At 44.5% G+C, this 21,684-nt stretch overlaps 2 protein-coding genes across 10 annotated transcripts in view; one reads left to right on the top strand and one right to left on the bottom strand.

The window, feature by feature from the left end:
- The window catches only part of patj (PATJ crumbs cell polarity complex component), a 92,914-nt gene extending 75,883 nt beyond the window's left edge, over positions 1–17,031 (top strand). For 7 of the 8 annotated variants that reach the window (XM_085265803.1, XM_085265800.1, XM_085265804.1 and 4 more), the window contains exons 31-47: positions 3,721–3,805; positions 4,671–4,763; positions 4,842–4,928; positions 6,105–6,161; positions 6,417–6,474; positions 6,563–6,669; positions 8,697–8,780; positions 9,070–9,263; positions 9,526–9,688; positions 10,373–10,459; positions 11,018–11,159; positions 11,245–11,282; positions 11,569–11,691; positions 11,954–12,058; positions 12,859–12,962; positions 13,044–13,167; positions 13,250–17,031. In XM_085265803.1, coding sequence (XP_085121929.1) covers positions 3,721–3,805; positions 4,671–4,763; positions 4,842–4,928; positions 6,105–6,161; positions 6,417–6,474; positions 6,563–6,669; positions 8,697–8,780; positions 9,070–9,263; positions 9,526–9,688; positions 10,373–10,459; positions 11,018–11,159; positions 11,245–11,282; positions 11,569–11,691; positions 11,954–12,058; positions 12,859–12,962; positions 13,044–13,167; positions 13,250–13,396 — 1,798 coding nt within the window. In that variant the 3' untranslated portion in view covers positions 13,397–17,031. The remainder of the gene's footprint in view (positions 1–3,720; positions 3,806–4,670; positions 4,764–4,841; positions 4,929–6,104; positions 6,162–6,416; positions 6,475–6,562; positions 6,670–8,696; positions 8,781–9,069; positions 9,264–9,525; positions 9,689–10,372; positions 10,460–11,017; positions 11,160–11,244; positions 11,283–11,568; positions 11,692–11,953; positions 12,059–12,858; positions 12,963–13,043; positions 13,168–13,249) is intronic. The other variant, XM_085265799.1, reaches the window with a different exon arrangement.
- Positions 17,032–18,384: 1,353 nt separating this feature from the next.
- On the bottom strand, positions 18,385–21,182 carry pdzk1ip1 (PDZK1 interacting protein 1). Of its 2 annotated transcripts, none has more exons than XM_085265808.1 (5): positions 21,005–21,182; positions 19,816–19,942; positions 19,652–19,729; positions 19,474–19,533; positions 18,385–18,979 (listed from the first exon to the last, which is right to left on the bottom strand). In XM_085265808.1, exons 1-5 carry the CDS (start codon positions 21,069–21,071, stop codon positions 18,910–18,912), a joined length of 402 nt encoding a protein of 133 aa, XP_085121934.1. In that variant the 5' UTR covers positions 21,072–21,182; the 3' UTR covers positions 18,385–18,909. The 2 variants fall into 2 exon arrangements, with proteins under 2 accessions (XP_085121934.1, XP_085121935.1); XM_085265809.1 differs by having other exon boundaries at positions 19,652–19,726.
- Between the last annotated feature and the right edge of the window lie 502 nt (positions 21,183–21,684).

The following is a 21,684-nucleotide window of genomic DNA, read 5'->3' as shown; positions in this document are numbered from 1 at the left end:
CGAAGCAAACACTACGTTCTATTCAATCAGAGCTGAAACCAGCAACCAAGACAAGAAACTCCTTTGCAAACTTTTTAGTGACCTCAGTGATCGAATGAGCAGGCGACCCATTTCCTGACTTCTATCCAATCAGACATCATTTTACAATCAGTCATGCTGACAGCCAGAGGATACCTGCTGCGTAAGGCATAAACACACAAATTCTGCAGGTGTGGCAGAGCTGTGATCCGAATGTATCAAATTTCAGATCCGTGGAAGAAAATGGATGAATCAATATTTAAGATTTCACCACTAGGTGGCAGTGTTTTATGAGAAAGTCCTGGCTTAGCTGTCCCTGCAGTGCAGGGGTGATGAGGTTTGAACTTACTGTTTGTGAAGCTGAAGTTTGTTCTCACGGTTTTGTGTTTTTCTATTTTTGTGTAAATCTGTGTTTCCTTTTTTCAAAATGTATTGATCAAACTAAGATCCGGGGAGGGATAAAAAAACAAAACAAAACAAAACTGGGCTCTCCCACCTGGAGGGGGAAACCAGGTGGGGATTGCCCAGAGGTGTGAGGAAACCAGGAGCTGCACAGACTACGCTGAGGAAACATGAGTGAGTCATCAGTGAGGAGTGTTCACTACAGCAGCACAAAGTGACAGATGGATGACAACGTAGAGGAAACCGTTGCTGATGCTGCAGTGTGAGACTCGAAAGAGCACACAAGGAGACGCCTTCACAGTAAAACTGAAGCATCTGTCTGTTTTTATTTCTTTTTTACTTAAAAAAGATTAAAAAGATGAAACCTGCAGCTGCTGAGGAGGACCTCGGACTGTGGAGCTTTGTTTCCGGTTGTCCTCCTCTGTGGATTCTCCCGGGATCACAGATTTCTTTAGCCTGTTGTTGAGCCCTGACACTCAGCTATGTGAAGCATCACCGTCATGCTGCAGTTTAAAGAGCTGCACTGCTCTGTCCAAGTTGTAGGTGAGCTGCAGCTACTCTGCAGCTGTTACAGCTCTGCTGCACCTCCACGACGCACTCTGGAAATTCCAAACCAACAGACATAATGAGTTTAAGCCAGAGAGACTGGTGAATCTGATGGCACAGTCACAAAGCTTTGCATAGTTCCAGAGCAGATTCAGTCTGTCCTGCTCAAGTAAATCCATCTTTGTTGCTCAATGCTGAGTCAGAGGGGAGGCACATGGATTCAGGCTGTTTCCATTATCATGTCACTGTAATATCGCGTCACATGTGACACACTGCATGTTATTCCTCAGGCCAATCACAGCTCTACATCATCCTGCATGATGTAAGTAAGTAAAATGTATTTGTATAGCACTTTTTAAGACAGGAATGTGTTACAAAGTACTTTACAAGGAATACAAAAACATATCAGACAAAACAACATATTACACAAGAACGTTACCCAAATGCCTGTCTTAAAGATGTGTTTTCAGCTGTTTTTCAAAAGAAGTCACAGAGTCGGTGGTGCGTAGAGGGGGTGTAAACTGTTCCAGAGTATTGGTGTTAGGGTTTGGAAAGCGTGATCCTTTGTTTTCAAACGGGTCCGTGGAATAGTCAGAAGACCACTATCAGTGGATCTATAGATCTGTTTTGGAGAGTAAGGGTGAAGAAGCTCGATGATATAAGTGGGGGCCTGTCCTCGTAAAGACATAAAAGTTAGAGTGAGGATTTTAAACTGATATCTATACCCAACCAGAAGCCAGTGCAAGGACTTTAACAAGGGAGTGATATGAGTGAATTCATGACTGTGGGTTAACAGCCTTGTTGCGGCATTTTGCACTGCTTGAATGTGATTTAAAGATGCCTTTGTCAGACATGTTGTATGATTTTAGGCTTGATACTCTCTGGAGCAAGAACTAAACACTCAGTCTTGTCTGCGTTCAGCTGCAGAAAATTGTTTGCCATCCAACCATTAATTTACTTAAGACAGTCCATTAGGATGGATAATTTGTCTAATTCCCAAGGTTTAAACGAGATATACAATTGGATATCATCTGCATACAGATGGTAGGAAATCATTTTGAAACTGCTAATGATAAGGCCTAAAGGCAGAATATATAATGAAAATAACAAGGGGCTTAAAACCAATCCTTGTGGAACCCCGCATGAAAATTCAGCTATATCTGACCAAAGGTTTCCTACTGAAACCAAAAGTGATCTAACTGCCAGAAATGATGTGATGCATTTTAGGACAGATCCAGATATCCCTACCATGTGATTTAAGTGGTGGATTAAGATCTGATGATCAAAGGTTGAGCTAAGGTCCAGTAGAACAAGGACTGAGCAAACACCTCTGTCTGTGGCCATCAAAAGGTCATTTGTGACTTTAAAGAGAGCTGTCTCTGTGGAGTGTAACTTTCAAAAACCTGACTGAAAGTTATCGAGACTTTTTCTAATATTTTAGAAATGAAAGGAAGTTTTGAGATGCGTCTGTAGCTTGTCTGAAGTGTTGGATCCAGGTTAGGCTTTTTCAGCAGAGGTTGAATAACCCCCTGTTTAAAACACCTGGGGACAGAGCCGGACAGCAGGGAAAAGTTTATCAATGTGACCACAGAGGGCCCAATGGTGTCAAAAACAGAGAAGTAGGTAAGACATCAGCTGGACTCGTTGAGGGTTTCATTTGACTTAGTATTTCCGATGGATCTTTTAAAGAAACTGAGTGAAAAGACTCCATAATTATGGGATGTGGGAGATCACAGTTGAAGGGGCTATCTAAGGGAGTTATATTTCCTCTTAGGCCACTAATCTTATCTTGGAAAAATCTTAAAAAGGCATTGCAATCCATATCTGAGAAGACTGGTATACATGGAGTTGGAGGAGAGATGATGCTATTGACTGTATCGAAAGAACCTTAGGATTTCTTTTTCTTACTGCAAGTAGTTTAGAGAAATAAGTGGCTCTCACATCTTTCACTATGTTGTTAAAGGTGGATAATAGCTCTTTTAAGTGGAGCTTATGAACCTCAAGTTTTGTGGCTTTCCACAGGCGCTCAGTTTAACGGCAGATTTGCCTAAAGCTGCGGATAGCTTCTGTGATCCAGGGCGGGGATTTTACAGTGCTGCCTTTCTGATTTTGAGAGGATCCACTTTATCTAGAATTTTTAGACATTGCAAATTGAAGGATGCCACATGCATCATCAGTTTCAGGTAGATTATTATAAAACCCTCCATCCATCCATCCATCCATCCATTTCTTCGGCTTATCCGGGGCCGGGGTCGTGGGGGCAGCAGCCCAAGCAGAGAAGCCCAGACCTCCCTCTCCCCAGCCACCTCCTCCAGTTTATCCGGGGGAACACCAAGGCGTTCCCAGGCCAGCTGAGAGATATCTCTCCAGCATGCCCTGGGTCTGCCCCGGGGCCTCCTCCCAGTGGGACATGGCCGGAAAACCTTGCCCAGGAGGCGTCCTCGTCAGATGCTTGAACCACCTCAACTGGGTCCTTTCGATGTGGAGGAGCAGCAGCTTTACTCTGAGCCCCTCCCGAATGGCTGAACTTCTCACCCTATCCTATCTCTAAGGGATTATATTTACACGATATTATAAAACAATTCCACAAATTCTTCTACCACAGAGTCAGTAATTAGACATGAATGCTTCACATGAACAAAGGGCAGAGTGTCACAGATAAAGGAGAGATCAAATACAGTACAGGTGTGGGCGTGTGTGTAGCAGTCTGTTCAAACTGAAGTGAAAAACTCGTTATTCTCTGTGTCTCTGCAGAAACGACGATGCAATAAACCAGATGGCCGTCCCTCCCTTCCCCTCTCCCCCTCCACCACCCTCTCTCAGCCCAGCCAGCCCTGAGGTAAACGAACACACACACACACACACACGGGATACAGCTTCTCTGTCCCCATACCTTTGGATATGTGCTCTCCAGTTTTGAGCAGTGACACTTGTCCTGGTATAAATATCAGGTGCTGCATTTAAAATCCTTTTGTTGAATGAAGCAGTATTTTTGTCTGTTGTAATGTCACTGTGTCAGGCTGAGTGATTACAGACTCGTTAATGTCGCCTTTTTGAGAAAAATATATATACACTGCTACCTTGTCAGTGCTTGGTCACTTTCATGACGTCTTCACGTCATCATCAAGCCGCAATACAGCTGACATTTTGTGGTGTAAACCTATATGATGCCAGCCAGATAGTGTGAAAAGAATAAAAAGGTTTGTCGTCAAAGTTGAAACAGACCAGAGGAAGCAGGTGAAGGTCACCGTGAGATCATTTAGCCAAACGTCCATGTAAGTGTGAGTAATGGCAGGATGGAGTTCTCTTTAATGACCGTGGTTTAATCCTCAAAATGTTCAGACTGCTGTGTGTAAAATGTTTTGATCTGATTTATTTGGTCGTCTTGATGAAAAAGTTCACCTGTGAGAATTTGCAGGAGGTGTAGGTAAAAGTTTTCAGGTAATGTTTCCTGTCCTTTGTGAAGATGTTAGTGTTTCACAGACGGATGAGCCTTCAGTGTTTGCACAAAGAAGAGAAACTATTCATATTTAAAGTTTAGGGTCGCGAAACAGTCGGTTATTGATTGTTTATGTGGAAGTCCATCAGCTGTGTGACCGCGCTCAGAACACAACAACGTTCAGCTTTGACCTCCACAGAGAAGAAAGTGGCGTCTGCTTGTTTGAGACGAGCACCGAAGTTCATTCTTTGTGTTTGTATGTCAGTGTATCTCGCCCACCCTGCTCAGTGGATCCACCCCCTCTGACGGGCCCTGCCCCCCCGACGGCTTGACGCTCCACCCGCTGTCGGATGCGCCGGTGAGTGTGAAGCTGAATCTGAAACGGAAACGTGGGAACGAGTTGTAAGTGTGAGCTGATCTGAGGTCTGCTTAACAGGACGAGCCAAGCGACGAAGCCGAGCAGAACAGCAGGAGCAGGAACAGCGTCCCCGAGAGTCTGAGAGAGGCCAACACTTTCAGAAAGGTACACAGCCATCAGACTCCGCCCCCAGGGTGTAATTGTTCAGATTATTATGGTAATGTTCACCCTTGGGAACCTTAATACTGACATTCTCTGATCAAACAGACCAGACTTCATGTGAACTTTTCCAATTTTGGAACTGTTGTCTTCTGTTTACTCCTGACCATCGTCAACTTTTCCTGTGTATGAATCTCATCAACAATTATGAGTGACGGATGAGATAAGGTGTAAAACATACCCTTAGATCTGCAGGTCTCCAAAATCCAAGAAAGTGAAAACAGCCAGAAGAGTGATTTTATTGGGACATATTTCATATCTCCAAAAGTTGATTCTGTTCATCTGGACGTAACGTTTTCAGTGGGAGACTTCTTCAGTCTCAGCTGACTGCAGGTTTCCCAAATCTTATAAACAGTACATTTGCATAATAACTGAAACCAGCCCACTGGAGGAACAGTAGGCTGGGAGGTCAGTTCCTTCATCATGATTATGCAAATTCTCATGACCATTGACCAACAACCATGGCCGTGAGTACCATTCACAGAGAGTTGGGGAATGGCTGCAATCACAGCATTGTACGATGGCGAAAGATGTACCCTTAGGCCCCCTCCTCGATTCAGAGATGGTCTTTCCCTTTTCACGTAAATGGCCTCCTTGACTGCGCGCTCAAACCAGCGTTCCTCCCTGTCAAGGATGTGTACATCCTCATCATTGATGTGCCAAAAATTGTTCCACCCCAAGGATCCGGTCCCCCGAAACAAACAGAGTAACATAGTGTACGCAGTTAAGTGCCAGGAGGATTGCCAGGACATCAGGGAAACCAAACAAACTCTGGCAAAGCGGATGGCACAACACAGAAGAGCCACCTCTTCAGGCCAGGACTCTGCAATCTATTCACACCTACAGGCCAGTGGACACTCTTTCAATGATGAGGATGTACACATCCTGGACAGGTCACTTGGATGAGTGACGAAACGTTTCTCCCACTGAAAACGCTACGTCCAGATGAACAGAATCAACCTTTGGAGATTTACTTACCTGGATGATTGAGAATGAATCAAGACGACATATTTCATATTACAAACTTTGTCCTCGGGGTTTTGTTCCAGATGTCCCAGAAATGTGACTGAATGAGGACATGAATGTGTCTCCTTGACCCGCTGTGCTCTGTTTCCTCTGCAGAGGCTGAAAGCTACAGAGTCTCCAGAAAATGAGCTGCAGGCTACACTGGAGCAGCAGGTAACCTCACAGGAAGCGCCCATATCCTTTAAGTTAAAGATGAGATCATGTGGTTGCTGTTATTATGGACTTATTTCACTTCGCTCAGTTTGTTCTTATCAGTCACACAAAAGCCTCTATCAATACATCTGGTGTGTGTGTGTGTGTGTGTGTGTGTGTGTGTGTGTGTGTGTGTGTGTGTGTGTGTGTGTGTGTGTGTGTGTGTGTGTGTGTGTGTGTGTGTGTGTGTGTGTGTGTGTGTGTGTGTGTGTCCAGTCACACAGTAAACGGATGGCAGCTTCTCCTCCTCTGATCAGCCCCGATCAGCACAGAGGTACAAACACAGACATTTAACTGTGAAAAATCAGATCGACATGCAGACTTCATGTTTCTAAGAGTAAACTGATCCTCGTCCTCCTCAGACCCAACCTGCTGTGCTGTGGTTCCTGGTCAGGAGACACTGCTCGAGATCTGCAAAGGTCGATCTGGACTGGGACTCAGTATAGTGGGAGGAAGAGACACACAGCTGGTAACACACACACACACACACACCGTGTGTAACTTTACAGTCCAGTGCTATACCTGCTTTTGTAACCAGCTGTGAGCATCAGTGATGATCTAACAGCTGTTACTGTCCGTCCTTTTAAAGTTATTAAGGATCACAAATGCTGGAAACTCCTTAAAAAGTGTCAGATTTTTAATTATTGTTTTTGCCTTTATTTGATAGTAACAGTGTAGAGAGACAGGAAAGCAGGGAGAGAGAGGGAGGGGAAGACAGCAAAGGTCCGCGGGTCAGACTCCAACCCGGGCCCATGGCACGTGGTTGCCAGCTCATCCCACTGAGCTAAACTGGCACCAAACACGCTAGATGTTCCCGTGTGCAGCTAAATTGTTTCTCCGTTTAAATAAGGTTTTTACAGAAAATAACCGGCTGACTGACAGGCAATCAGGAAAGAGTGCTGGACACACCGTTCTGTGACAGAAAGCCTGACGTTCACACTTTACCTGTAGAATCTGTGTTTAGTATTTGGTGTGAGACAGACTTGAGTGAGAGTCTCACACTCTCCTCAGCATCGAGGACGGTGCTGAGAATGCTCAGCCTTTTTCGATAATCGATTTTCTGATTAAAATCGATTTCGGCTTGAATAAAGTCATATCGATTCATTAAATCCCAAATCAATTTTTAAATATAAATGTATTTTGCCAGAAATGCCAGAATCTAAGGTTAAACCTCACAAAATTATTTCAACAACCACCAAACAGCTAAAGCAGTAAATGAGAGCAGGATTCCACAAAAAGACGTAAACACAAAGTGCGGACCCGATGCATCATAATCAGTGAAATGTCGTCTTTCTCACCCGATGGCACGTACCCAGACGTGTACGTACAGGTGGAGCTGAAAGCCGACAGCTCACAGATTCTGAAGCTGCAGGTTTAGTCACTCTCCAATGAAAGTTGACTGAACCAGCAGCAAAAGAAGATCCAAACTACGCTTCACATTTCGCTTCACATAAACATCGACATGAATTCCCTCTTAGTTTTGCTATTTTGCTTCCACCACGATAAAATCACACTTCCTGCACAGCTCTTTCTCTCTCTGTCAGTGTACTTCAAGAACAGTTTCCCATCTCAAATCTCTGTTTTCTGAATTATTTGCTTGGTTAACCCTAGAACACTATCGCTGGGTGATTTTCACCCGAGCAAATACATTTACATTTTGGAGCATTATTTTAGGGTCACCCCATGACACTTTTTTTCATTTTGTTAGACATGGCACAGTTGAAAGTAAAAGCAGACCACTCTGATTTGTCATGTGTTGTCATATTTTGATATATTTTGATGACAAGTACGTTTTGTTGGTCATATTATATCACGTAAAAATCACCCGGTATTAGTGATTGTGTTTATTTATAGTTTATTTATAGCAATAGTGTTCTAGGGTTAATACCCACCAGTCATAAATGATCAGAATTATAACATTTCTATAAATGACAAACTGGAGGACTATGATCAAATCTGGAGGTCACTCACTGAGTATCTGGAAACTATGGACAAACAAGAAACTACTATGTGGGCTTTACCCTAGGTTATAACAAAGTGATAGCACTCTGGGATCAGGGAAGGGTGTGGGGAGGGAGATTTTTTTTTTGTTGTTGTTGTTGTTTGGCTTTTTCTACCGTCTTGGTTGTCTGTTTCATTTTTTGTTGTTGTTGTTTTCCCCCTTTCTTGGTGATAAAAATATAAAAATTAAGCAATGAGAGCCCATGGGGCATTTTTGTAATCGTTACTTGTGCTTCACTGTAAAAATATTTGAAGAGAGAGAGAGAGAGATTATAATATTTCTAAATGTCGGAGTCAAAATTGAATCGAATCGGATCAGGACCTTGTGAATTGGAATCAAATCAATTCTAGAAATCAGTGACGATACCCATCCTTACTGTTTAACATGAAGCCAGGACAGCGTTCCACTCTGATGATGAAGATCAGTCTTCTTCATCTTCAGTTCATGAACAGACTCTAGCCAGGCCTCACCCTCTCTTCTTGTTTCTCCACTAGGATGCCATCATGATCCACGAGGTGTACGAAGAAGGAGCTGCAGCCAGAGATGGGCGTCTGTGGGCCGGAGACCAGATACTGGAGGTATTCACAGACACAGCACCACCCACGGGAGGAGGCGCCCATCTACCTGTCATTACATCATTAACAGGATGTATACGAGCCATAACGTTAGCTGGCGAATGTAGTTACTGCTCACAGTAGGAGGTCCGACCTTCTGCAGAGTCGTCAAAAACTCAGTTGGATCAAAAAGATATTTAGATTTGAAAGTTGAATCTAATGTTGTCTGCTCAGAAACTAACCTGCTTCAGCTCCCCCTGCTCAAACACAGCTCATACATCCACCGTCTGTGTGTGTGTGTGTGTGTGTGTAGGTGAATGAAGTGGATCTCCGCGGGGCGTCCCACGAGGAGGCGATCGCCGCCCTGCGTCAGACACCGGCTAAGGTCCGTCTGACAGTCCTGAGGGACGAGGCTCAGTACAGAGATGAGGAGAACCTGGACGTCTTTAAGGTGGAGCTGCAGAAGAAGAGCGGCAGAGGGCTGGGGCTCAGCATCGTGGGGAAGAGGTCCGCATTAAAAAAAAAAAAAAAAAACCTGTCAGGAAAATTAAGGAAGTCATGAGATCTGATTTTAGGAGGATTACGTCTCATTTTTGATTATAACGACAGGAAAACATCAGAGTTAAATCTGTTTCTGCTTAAAGTTTGTCTTGGAACGTTTTTTTGATTACAGATGAGAAAATGTCGTCTGTCTGTCTGTCTGTCTGTCTGTCTGTCTGTCTGTCTGTCTGTCTGTCTGTCTGTCTGTCCGTCCGTCCGTCCGTCCCAGGAGTGGCAGCGGTGTGTTTATCTCAGAGGTGGTCAGAGGGGGCGCCGCTGAGCTGGACGGCCGGCTGATGCAGGGAGATCAGATTCTGTCAGTGAATGGTGATGACGCGAGACATGCTTCCCAGGAAGCTGTGGCTGCCATCCTGAAGGTGCTGAACAGTACTGTGAGCGTTTACTGCAGTAACACTGATCTGTAGAAGTACTGATACTACATTTAATCAGAAGCACATGCTGAGGCGGAGCTTTTTATTTCACGCACTAACAGATCATTTTCATTGGTCGGTCACTAGAAGTGAGAGATTTCTGTGTTTCACTGACAGACCTAAAAAAAATCAGTTTACTGGATTCAGATTGTTCCACAAACACTAAAGAGGCGGTGCATGAACGTGTTTCTTCACGTAGAAAAAGTAAAATTTCGAGGACACAAAGAGTGCACGAGGAATTCAGGGAACATGTTCCAGCACTTTCTCTTCCAACACTGCTGCTCGGTCTTTACCACACTACCTGAATCCAACTCTGAAAGCAGACTTTTTATTGTGTGCTTCTGCTGCTGAAATCATTTCAGAGTTAACACAGAGCTGCAGGAATGCGTTAGCATCCCTCACTTCCTGTTTCCCCGCATGGATGTGGATGTTTCACTTATTTGCAGCCCTGTAACACAACAGTAAATTCCTCCCGCTGTTAAAGCTTTCCACGACTTCGCTCAAAGTCAGCGTCACACTTTTTTTGAGATGATCTCAAATTGATGCAAACTTCAGCGCTAGTTTACCATAAAAGTCTTTACTGCAGCTCTGAGGTGGTCTGGTTTAACGTGTGTGTGTGTTTGTGTGTGTGTGTCCATCCTGCAGTGTGCTCGGGGTCCTGTCCTGTTGGAGCTCGGCCGACTCAAAGCTGCCTCCTGGATCACATCCAGACGTAACTCACATGGGAGCCAGGTGTGAGAGAGTTCAGATTTATGATGGTCCCTAACACTGTAAGATAAGCAATACTACAAGCCCAAAGATACAAAATCCCAACAATCAGATCGCCATGAGCAAGATCTTGGTGGTAGTGGGAAGGAAAAACTCCCTTTTAACAGGAAGAAACCTCCAGCAGAACCAGGCTCGGGGAGGGGCGACCGTCAGTAGGGAAAGAGGAGAGAAGAAGAGCACAGAGAGACGGGTTCATTAAATCAGAGTTTAGCCCTTTCTGTTTTTTTGTTTGTGCTTATGTTAGTCAGTACACCTGAGCAGGGATTCAAACCAGCAGGCTTGGATGGCTCACCAGCTTTTCCTTCTGCTCCTCTCACCCACAATGACCCACCCCGGGTCTGAGTTCATTCTGGAACAGAGCGCCAGGATTGTCCTGATCTCAGCTTTAACAAAATAAACCTGCTTCCTGTGTAAACTGTAAAGCGATGATGGACATGCCTCCTCACCTGGGAGCACCTGAACTAGATTTTCTTTCTCTGACATGGCGAGCAGCGTGAGCTGATATGACACTTCCTGTTTCAGATGAGTCACGCCAGCACAAACAGCTCAGGCGTTCCAGCTCCGTCCCTCACACAGTCACCTGAGCCATCTGACCCCCCAACTTCAAGCCTGCCCCTCAATAACAACGCTGAGCCCACTGGTGAAATCACTTCCTCCACCTCAGGTAGACACATGTGATTGGTCAGAGTGATGCAAATGTGTTGATTACAGAGAGAGCACTGATCGCGTTTTCTCTGCTGTGTGTGCAGGGCTCGACGAAGGCATCCGAACAGTGGAGATCACCAGGGTAATGACCTCACATGCACATACAAACACACTGTAGGTCACCTGACCTCTGATCCCTGGATTGCTGTAAAATAAAAACTCACATAAATAGTGCAGACCAGATGTCACTGTCACCGCACAGTGAGAAGGTCTGCGTCCACCTTTTATTTTATATTTTTATTTCCATCAAACCACAAGAAAAAACAAAAACAGTGAGTCCTGGATAAGAAAGACCCGTAGCTGTGATTTCATGGTTAAAGCTAGATGTCATTCTGCTCTCCTTTTATTCTTCCACCCATGTATCTCAGGGTCTCGGCGACTCCCTTGGGGTGAGTGTAGCAGGAGGGAAGGGCAGTCCTCTGGGTGACATCCCCATCTTCATCGCCATGATTCAGGCCAGCGGAGTTGCTGCTAAAACCCACCAGCTCAAGGTGACTGAGACCACGCCTTTTCCACCTGAAAGCTGCACCCACCAACCATGTGAAAAAAACAGGCTGAAACCAAACTTTAGTCTCACTGTAGCTGTGTGGGTGTGCAGGCGGGGAGCAGACTTCGTCACAGGGCCACGATGCCCCCCTAAAGCAAAAGTTGGATCAGTTCTAAGTATAAAGGCTTGGTTTAAGGGTAGGAGGAGGCTGGAGAGATGAGGCCGTCTCCAGGAAGTGATGGAAACGTGTCTCTCTGTGTTTTCAGGTGGGAGACAGGATCGTCAGTGTTAACGGGCAGTCTGTGGACGGCCTGTCTCACAGCGAGGTTGTGGCCATGCTGAAGAACAGCTACGGAAACATCAGCCTGCAGGTAAAACATGCCTGGCACACCTGTACACGGGGAGGACTGTGAGAATGCAGGTGGTGAGCAATACTCCAGCATGTGACCCACTATTACAGCAGATTTACTGGAAAACTGAGGCGGGCAACAGGGTCAGGCCAAGTAATGTCTGCAACTGTTGGGGGGGGGGGGCTGCACTGGAGTCTGGACTACACACACTGTGCATTCTTCCTCTGATTGGAGGAGAAAGTAAAACAATAAAAAGAAGAACCACTGTGGAACGCCTTTTGGTTCAAAAACACTTGTGAGCACTTGTGACCCACAGTGAGCTTGTTAATGCCCCCTGAAGCCAGAGGGTGGAAGTTCATCCACTGCCTGATCTTTGCCCGACAAACCTAAGACGCAGCAATGAGCTGATAACACACAGAGAGATTTTACTCTCCGTGTGTTATCAGAAGTTTGTTTTATTTGTGAGCATCACAGGAAGAACATGGAAGCCCGGGTGAGACGTTCTGGATCACTCGATGGGAAAGTCTCTCTACAACACCAGAGCCTCCGGAGCTCATGATTAGCTTCTCGACAGCATCATCATTAATCAGTGTGTGTGCACCCAAATGACATGAAGTAAATACTGCCTGCGTTCCCCAGTGTTTGTGCTGCTTTGGGATTTGTTCATAAAACGCCCTTTTACTGTCACGTTCGTCACTCGGGGGATAAAAATGTTCAGTAAAGAGAGAGGTCTGTCACGTGTTTGCATTCAGAGCACACATGAACTATTCTGATTTCTCTTTGGGTGTGTGTGTGTGTGTTTGTGTGTGTGCGCTTCTCAGGTGGTGGCGGACACCAACATCAGCGCCATCGTCTCACAGGTGGAAAGTCTGACCAGCAGCTCCATTCCCTCGGACAACACTGACACACACACAGCAGAGCCTGAGTGAGTACACACACACACACTCAGGAGTAATGACAGGAAGTACTGATCTGACCCAGAGTCTCTCCTCCCCCTCCTCGTCAGCGGTCCACGGCCTCGCAGCATCAGCCTAGAAAAAGGTTCAGAGGGGCTCGGCTTCAGCATCGTCGGTGGCTTCGGCAGTCCGCACGGAGACCTGCCGATCTACGTGAAGACAGTCTTCAGCAAGGTCAGGACCCGTCTCTGTCTGATGATGTCACGTGCTGCGAGGCACTGGGAATGTAAACGTGCTGCGTGTCGGCTGATTTCAGGGCGCGGCAGCGGCGGACGGGCGTCTGAAACGAGGCGATCAGATCCTGGCGGTGAACGGAGAGAGTCTGCAGGGAGCGACGCACGAACAGGCCGTTGCCATCCTGAAAAAACAGAGAGGAACGGTCACGCTGGATGTCCTGTCATAACACACGTCTGCTCACACACCTGCACACACACACGGAGCTCCTGCTGCGACGCACACGCTCAGACTCCTGGACAACAACTCTGAACCCCAACACGCAAAAAATTGACAAAAGAAACGGTGTCAGACACACACGCGCGCGCGCGCACACTTCCTGTGCACGGGTTGGTGGGTTTTGGCCTTCTTTACATGTTAAACAGAGCTTCTCAACCTCTGGGTCAGGGCGCCACATTGGGTCTCAGCTGATGTGTTCGTGCTTGCTGTTTGGATCTAAAGTAAACTTCCCGCGCTGTAGTTTTCACGCTGTAATATTTAATCCTTAAACAGGCATGCCCACGCTTTCTAAAATACCACAAATCAAAGAGCTCCTAAACAGATAATAAAGTGTAGTTACCTTGCTCTTGTCCACCCTCTTGGACTGCAGTTGGTGGTCCTTCCAGATGCGCCTTCGGGAGCAGTAACTCATCTTTGAAGCGCTGCTGGTGAGTTATTTTGCATCTGCAGAATCAGCGGTCACAAACCTGCTCACAGAATAATGGCTGTGAGCAGCGTAGCAGCTCGATCCAAAATACCGCCAGATCAATGTTCTGCCCCCCCCTTTCATCTTTACTACAATAACGAGCAGGTCGGTCTGACACCACCCAGCTCAAGCTGTCCTCGACTGTGCAGCAACACGAGTGGCTCATTTGTTTCTCACTGGGTGCTGATTGACTGATTTTGCAGTTAAAGCATTTTTCCAGAACCGGGACGACCATCACCAAGGATGTGTAAGTGGAGTCTGCCCAAGGGTAGCTGAACCTGGTCAGCCTGCCTAGTTCGAGAGAATGAGAACGAGAAGGAATTAATTGATTGCTAATAAACTGATCTCGCACCACGTTGTTCTCAGGTAGAGATAAAAACGAGTCAGCTGATATCCTGTAGCATCAATTCTGTCCTGTAATCGTGGAACCGACCCAACCCAACTACAAAATCTGATGTCATAACCCAGAACCAGGTTGAGAAGCTCTGCTGTTATTTATCCTTTGATCGACACAACGCTCCGTACTGACGGAGGCATGGCCAAATCAGCCTGCACTAACTGATACTAACTGAGACACGGACTGATGGGAAACCTTTCACGAATGGAACCAGAGGAACAAAAAGGGAAAGATGTGGCTGATGTTAGCCTAGCATCTCTTCTGTGGTCCACTGTTAGCCGTGTAGTAGCCGTTATTGTAAAAGTGAAGACCGATGTGGAGCGTAACGCCGCTGACTGTCAGCTTCCCTTTTTTTTTTTTTTTTTTTTTTTTTCTGCCATCACAACCAGCCAAACATGAAAGAAACAGCTGCTAGCCTTTAGTTTCATCCTCATATTGGCTCTATACCTGTGATTTTCCACTCCAAACCTTTTTTTTCATTTTTAAGAACTTTCATTTGGGTCTAAAAGCACCTTTTCACCGCAGGAACTCAAACAATGCACAATCTGGAGCAAACATTTACAAGAGCAGGCTCCAGTGGTCCTTTCAGACTTTAACCAATCAGCATGCAAGGAAGCCGAGCCAGAAAGCACAATGTTTCCCTAAACCTAATCAAACTGTAGCTGGACATATATTTTAAAATAACTAACTGTAAACACCAAGTCTGAAAATAATTCCACTTCCTGTTTGATGGTTTCATCCACGACAACCTGCAACTCATGTTGCTATGTTTGGACTGCAACATAAACAACACATAGTTATGTGACTGGCCAGTTCAAATATTTGAGCTTCATTAATAAGATCTTTAAAGAACTTCACTTTTAGTTTTATAGCTTAAAGGTGTGCAACAGACAGATGGGAAACTCTAAGGGGGTGGGGGTGTCTCCTGGCAGTTAGACCCTGGTTCCTGCTGTGGAAAAGGTTCGTGTTTAGATCTGAAAATTACAGTCATCGTTGGGTTTTAATTACTGTTTTGTTATTTTGTCAAGTATTGAGCAAGAAAAGTGGCCAAAAACCTCCTTATGAAAAAATATAAACCTGTAAGAGCTGAAATCTGTAAACTTGTTTCCACATAAATCGTAGAAGATGGGAAGAGACTAATAACACAAAGTTTGTCTAGAAATGAGGAAACTGTTTCTTGCCAACATCGCCATCTAATAGAAAATGTTGTGTCCTAAAAACCTGCAAACTGTTCACTCAAAATCTGGAAAATGAAAACAGTGGGCGTGAAGCTCATTTAAAATATCCCTTCATAACAGAGGTATATTTATTTTTGATTCCTTTTTATTTATTAGAGTGCTTCCACTGTATTTCTGTTGTTTAGCCAAACATGTTAAACGGTGCCATCATTTGATACCATCATATATCCTCTGTTTCCACGTACGCTAACTGCTGAACAGAGCACACACAAGCATACCGATGTGAAACTCCCGCTATCTTCCACTGAGTTCATGCAACACTTTATAGAACATGTAAACATGTCTGTCTCCATGGAGACTCTCAGGACTTGGTGGGTATGGAGACTCCTGTCGCCCCTGGCAACAGATACAGTGTCTTCCACATTGTAGTTGAAGGAGACGTGAATAAAAGCATCGGGCCGACATTCAGTGAAATCCTTGCGTTCTCCGTCATGTTCTTTTCTTTGCTGCGGTCAGTCATAGCCGCAATCTGCTACTGATCTCTGCAGTCATGAGGAGGTGTCAACTAGCGACCACAAGCAACCTCCTGCAACCGGTGGTTACCGTGGCGTTCCTGACCGGTCTTTAGGCCTTGCGTTCTGAACCCTCTCACCTCTGAGTATAAGCAAAGAATATCGGCTGTTTTCACTCAGGTGTGCATAAAAGTCCACACTGAGCAGCTTTTTTTCTGGTTTCTTCTCCATGAGGAGTCTGTCCTGTGTTACCAGCTCTGTAAAACAGCAGAAGCTAACTTGAGAAAGTGTGGAAACTGGACAAGAGCTTTCCCCAGAGCTGCCACAGGCCTTCAAATTCAGGTCTGCTGGTGGCAGATAACTGCAGCTATCTGCAAGTTGCAAATCTGCAAGTTGCAAATTGCAACCAATAAACTTCTAATATTAATTCTCATCCAGAATCCAGATCTTCTCATTCAACAAATATGAGTAGAGCTCTCAGTTTAATCCCTTTCATTAAATACCCAGTATTTATGAGCAGCTGTCCTGAAGTGCTAAGAAACTCAGTTTGTTTTAGACTGAGAACACGACGATCCAACTGAATGTCAGCATTTTGCTTTGAATGGTTTCCTACTGTGCAGGTAGCTGTTTGTGGCTGCGCATCTTCGTCTGACTCAAGTGTTTAGCAGCAGCTGAGCACCGGCCTCAGCAGCATCCTGTACTTTATACATATCAATCAAATGCAAAATACTTTATGTTCAACTTTTACTTTGTCATAATTATTGTCTTAATTTTTTGGTACTTCATATGCAAATGCCAGAGTAGATGAAATCTAATTTATTTTTGATCTTGTTGAGAATTAACAATGTATTTTTGTTGCTGTTGTGTTGTTATGAGCACTAATATGTCCGAATATCAGAAATCAGAGTGGAAACCTGCAGCTTTGGTCTGCTAGCGCTTCCTTGTTATTCTGCATCATTTCTTAATCATGTTCTCAGAAGTTGTTGAGAAAATTTGTTTGATTTCAAATAAATAACAGATAATAGATCCAAACTGACTTTGAAGGACTGTTTTACTGTATGATTCTCAGTTCAAAATGATCTGTAGCCAATCAGAAGAAAGCGTTGTTTTTTGTTTTTTACTGCTGGCAGGTCAGCAGTCGAGATTTATTTCATGAAGCTGAAATATTGGTAATGACTCAGAGAACAACCAGAAGTTTGAAACCGAATGAGGTTTGTACTAGTATGTACAATATACTTGTTTTTCATTAGCTGTTCACTAGCCATTCAAATCAAATCAAATCACTTTTATTGTCACATCACATGTGCAGGTACATTGGTACAGCACATGTGAGTGAAATTCTTGTGTGCGAGCTTCACAAGCAACAGAGTTGTGCAAAATACAATAATGTAAACAAGCAAAATACAAGAATGGCTACACCTGACACTAATAAATATATGTACAATATATAATAGTATATGCATTTCTGGACGTGTATACTAAATATTTTTCTACGTGTGTGTGTGTGTGTGTGTGTGTGTGTGTGTACACATATTTTACAAATTAAATAGAGTAAACTATAAATAAAATATATAAAAATATACAGAGTTGAATATGTGCAAAACAGTGGCATTACTGTACAGTATGGAGTGCATAATGTTAAAGTTCCAGTAGTGAAGGTGAGGTGTCTATGACGTGTTCAGCAGTCTGATGGCCTGGTGGAAGAAGCTGTCTCTCAGTCTGCTGGTACGGGACCGGATGCTGCAGAACCTCCTTCCTGATGGAAGTAGTCTGAACAGTTTATGGCTGGGGTGACTGGAGTCCTTGATGATCCTCCCCGCTTTCCTCAGGCACCGCTTCCTGTAGATGTCTTGGAGGGAGGGAAGCTCACCTCCAATTATCCGTTCAGAGCACCGCACTACTCGCTGGAGTAGTGAGTTACTGAGTCTACTCAGTACAATTCATTTTATCTCAGGCTAGTTTTTTCAGGCTGGTTTTGCTCATTTCAGTTTACCTTTTGGTTTTTGAATTGTTTCGTTTTCAAAGCCACTTTCAGTAACTGGGGATCAGGTGCCTGGTCCACATTGGACCTGGCCAGGCCCAAATGTGGTGGCACATGGCAGTTGGGCCATAGTCCCATCACTTAAGGACTGACCACCAGTCTGTTACCAGTGAGGTAACAGTCTGCTGTGGTGAAGAGAGAGCTGAGCTGGGAAGCATCAATTTACCAGTCAATCGATCTTCATAATCTTATCTATGGTCATGAGTTCAAAGTAGTGACAAAATTAAATTAGATCACAGAAATTACCAGCAGAAATATGGAAGTATTTGTTTGAACACAACACAATACACAACATTTTTACAGGAATCCTCAGTGTCATTAAAGAAAACACCACACCCTCAGCATCAGGCTGTACAAATCTTTATTTCTGCTGTGACGTTTTAATATGGTGACTGACTCACTGCTGCCTCTGCTGGACATTAGAGGAACTGCATGTGACTTTTATTAATTTCATTCAACCCCCCCACCGCCCAAAGCCGGATTCTGCTGTTGTTAGTCTCTTCAGTGTTTACTGTCATGTTGAATGATTAATCAGAGACCCGACACAGCAGTTTGTTAGAAAACATAACTTATTAATGAGCACAGAGTCAGCACAGTCGATGAACCTTTAACAAACACAGCAGCTGATGCGTTACTCTGAGTACAGATCATTGATATTAATTCCACACATTCAATTATTCACAATCAGGAGGAAAAATAAAGCCAATCATACAGTAAGTGTAAATAAATTCCTTCGCCCTGGTGAACTCCTCACACCTTAAAACAGACACGCGCACAACAAAACAAATAATTACACTTTGCACGAAAAAAGAATTTTGTGTCTCTGCAGACTCCATGTTGAGACAGCCAATAGACTCTCTGCAGGGCAGTCACATGGAGGTTGTCTTGCCATTGATGTCGGCTGCCAGGTTGTTGAAGGCGTTTGGTGCATCTTTGCTCCTGATGGACAAACGACAGATTCAGTGAAGAGTGCATCTAAAGCTTCTCAGAGTTTATTAGCAGTAGCTGTGAATGTGGTTGGACTCCAGCATTAGGATACCTGAGCTGGGAACTATTGTTTTTACTCAGTTACTCATATTTGATAGTAATGTACCTCAATTTGGAAGAACGATTTGTGCCTTCACCATGCGACTTTTTATTTTCATCTTTCTGACCACGGCACGGAGTGAGGACTTGGCAGGCTGTGGTATAAAGCACTGTGAAGGAATCACAGGAGCTGGAGGTGTGCTGGAGGCGAGTGAGGGTGAGTGGAGGTGTGCTGGAAGTGTACTGGAGGCGTGTGTTTCTGGTTTTTGTGTTGAAGTTAACCACAGAGGGCGCTGATGGTGACTCTGACGCTCTGTGACTGTGTGGCTGTGTTTGAGCACTGAGTGTGTTTAAGGGAAGAAGCTTCGGCCCTCAGGTTGTTTTGATGGAGGTTTTTGTGTTTCTACCTGAAGGCGTCCAGATTAGTCTCGTAGGTGTTTTCGTTCCCTGACTCGGTGCTCTTCCTCCTGGTGCAGAACAAAAACGAGAAGTAGAATAAACGGTCGTGTTCACAATCAGAGTTTTATGTCTCAAGGATCTTTGGTGTTACAGAAGCGTCTTCAGCGTTTCCTGTCTTGTTCCTACCTGATGGAGCTGAGGCGCATATCATACAGGTTGCTGCTGATAATGTCACGTTCTCTCACATCTTCAATGCTTGTCCTGCTGCGCAGACACAGAAAAATCACAGAATGTAACGTTTCTGCACTGAAACATTCAAACGGTCCTTCGGCGGTATTTGGCCAACTGACCTGCTGGGGTTTTCACACCACGCCTTCTTCGCCAGGATGACGACAAAGGCGAGGAACAGGAAGCCGCAGACGGCAATGATGCCGGTCAGCCACTGAGGCAGTGCCCGCTCGTTGGTGTTAGTGGGCTCTGCAAAGCAAACGCACAGAGGGGTCAAAGGTCAGAGAAAAGATGAAGCTCTGATGGTTTTGAACTTTTACAGCACAGAAAATATCGTGTCGACTTCCAGGCGCGAGCTAAACCTTCGCCTACAATCCTCACTTTTTCAAACTGGTTCCGCTTCACTGTCATTAGAGTGAATTAAAAGCACTTTTTTAATCCACGAAACGTTGTTATTTAAGCCAGACTTTTAGTAGATTTGTCAGAAGTGTAAATAAACCTGTCATTTCTTCCACAGGCACAGATCTCAGTCCAACAGAGCACCTTTGGGATTTGGTGAAACGGGAGATTCTTACCATGGATGCAGCAGCTGTGCAACAATGTCATGATGATGTCACATCAACATGTACCAAAGTCTCTGAGGATTGCTTCCAGCAGCTTGTTGAATCTACTAATGAGGCGTACCTAATAAAGTGTCCGATGAGCTTGTATACTCTGGGTACGTGAAGTGATTATTTAATGGTGTGATTGGTGAAGCTGTCAGATAATTAACACTGTTAAGCTTTTATAGCTTGACCCTTACACAGTCATTAACAGCTGATATGTCCTTGTTTGTTTCCTAGTTTGTGTCCTTGGTTGTTTCCTTGTTTGTTATCAGTTTTTAAACATGATATTAGCAGAACATTCAAAAATCGGCTTTGTGTTGGATGATATTGCGATCGGGGTAGATTGGAGATTAATTTAAAGCTTTGAATGAAGCACAGCGACAAACACACACACGATATTAATAAAACATCAGACCTTTGAGTTTATGGTGTGAGAATTCATTTTATAACCATAAAAGCTGCATCCTTATCTTTCTTTATCTTCATCAACATTTCCTTTTAAACTCACTAAAATTAAGCTGATAATAGCTAAATAGACGTGCAGGTTCACAACAAACCAGCGTTTCTGTTCAACATGCGACCAATCAGGAAAGCTTCTAATGTGAATCACTGATGAACTGAGTGTTTCAGGGAAAACGAGATATTCCCAACAGCAAATGGGAATTCTTCAGTTTTCTGACAACACATTTTTAGAGAAGGTTCGTACCTGTCTGAGCAGTGACCGTTCCGACGGCGAGCAGTAAACAGGAAGTCAGTGCGTAGAGCGTCCCCATGGCTGAGTCTGTGAGGAAAACCGGAGCTGCTGCAGTCGAGTTAAAGACAGAGTGAGGACAAGGCTCTGGGAGCAGCAGCTCCCTGCAGGCCTGTCAATGTTTAACCCTCAACACAGACAAGCTTTTATGAAGACAGCCCATCACCTGTCTTCAACGTCATGCTGGAACAATCCACGGCCTTCATTCATAGGTGATTAATAAACAGGAACCAGCAGTTTAACTTTGACCCGAGGGAGTGTAGTGTCTCATTCACAGCCACAGACACGCGTTCATATTTCAGCCTCTAAAACAGTAACACATTGACTGCTTACTCCAAACAGCACGCTCATAATAACATTATTACAAGTTCATGAAGCAAAAATCACCTTGAGAAACTTCAAACTGCTCTAAATATTCATTGTTTTACAGTCACATAACCTGCTGCTGACTGAGCAGTCAAAGTACAAACAGCACACCAGTCAAGGCCCCTCGGCAGGCTTCCAAAAGTTAACCAATCGGTAGAAAGTGGACTTCTAGAAAGGAGGACCCTAAAGTGATGGGAGCGGCCTGTATCAGATAAACAAAGATTATTTTGAATTGTGACTCATGCACAGCTGCTCTACTGTGGAATAAA

Source organism: Mchenga conophoros, linkage group LG23 (assembly GCF_057382185.1).
Source record: "Mchenga conophoros isolate Kocher_MC1m ecotype Shallow Benthic linkage group LG23, M_conophoros_male_GT1.1, whole genome shotgun sequence".
In the NCBI taxonomy this organism is placed as follows: domain Eukaryota; kingdom Metazoa; phylum Chordata; class Actinopteri; order Cichliformes; family Cichlidae; genus Mchenga; species Mchenga conophoros.
This window is presented reverse-complemented; position numbering and strand designations above follow the sequence as displayed.

Bases quoted from the DNA above. Each gene is read 5' to 3' on its own strand.
- pdzk1ip1 (XM_085265808.1), bottom strand. From the start codon at position 21,071: ATGGGGACGCTCTACGCACTGACTTCCTGTTTACTGCTCGCCGTCGGA. The intron at 19,943-21,004 runs GTACGAACCTTC...TTTGCTTTGCAG, and splicing joins AACGGTCACTGCTCAGACAG to AGCCCACTAACACCAACGAG. The intron at 19,730-19,815 runs GTCAGTTGGCCA...GTGTCTGCGCAG, and splicing joins TGGTGTGAAAACCCCAGCAG to CAGGACAAGCATTGAAGATG.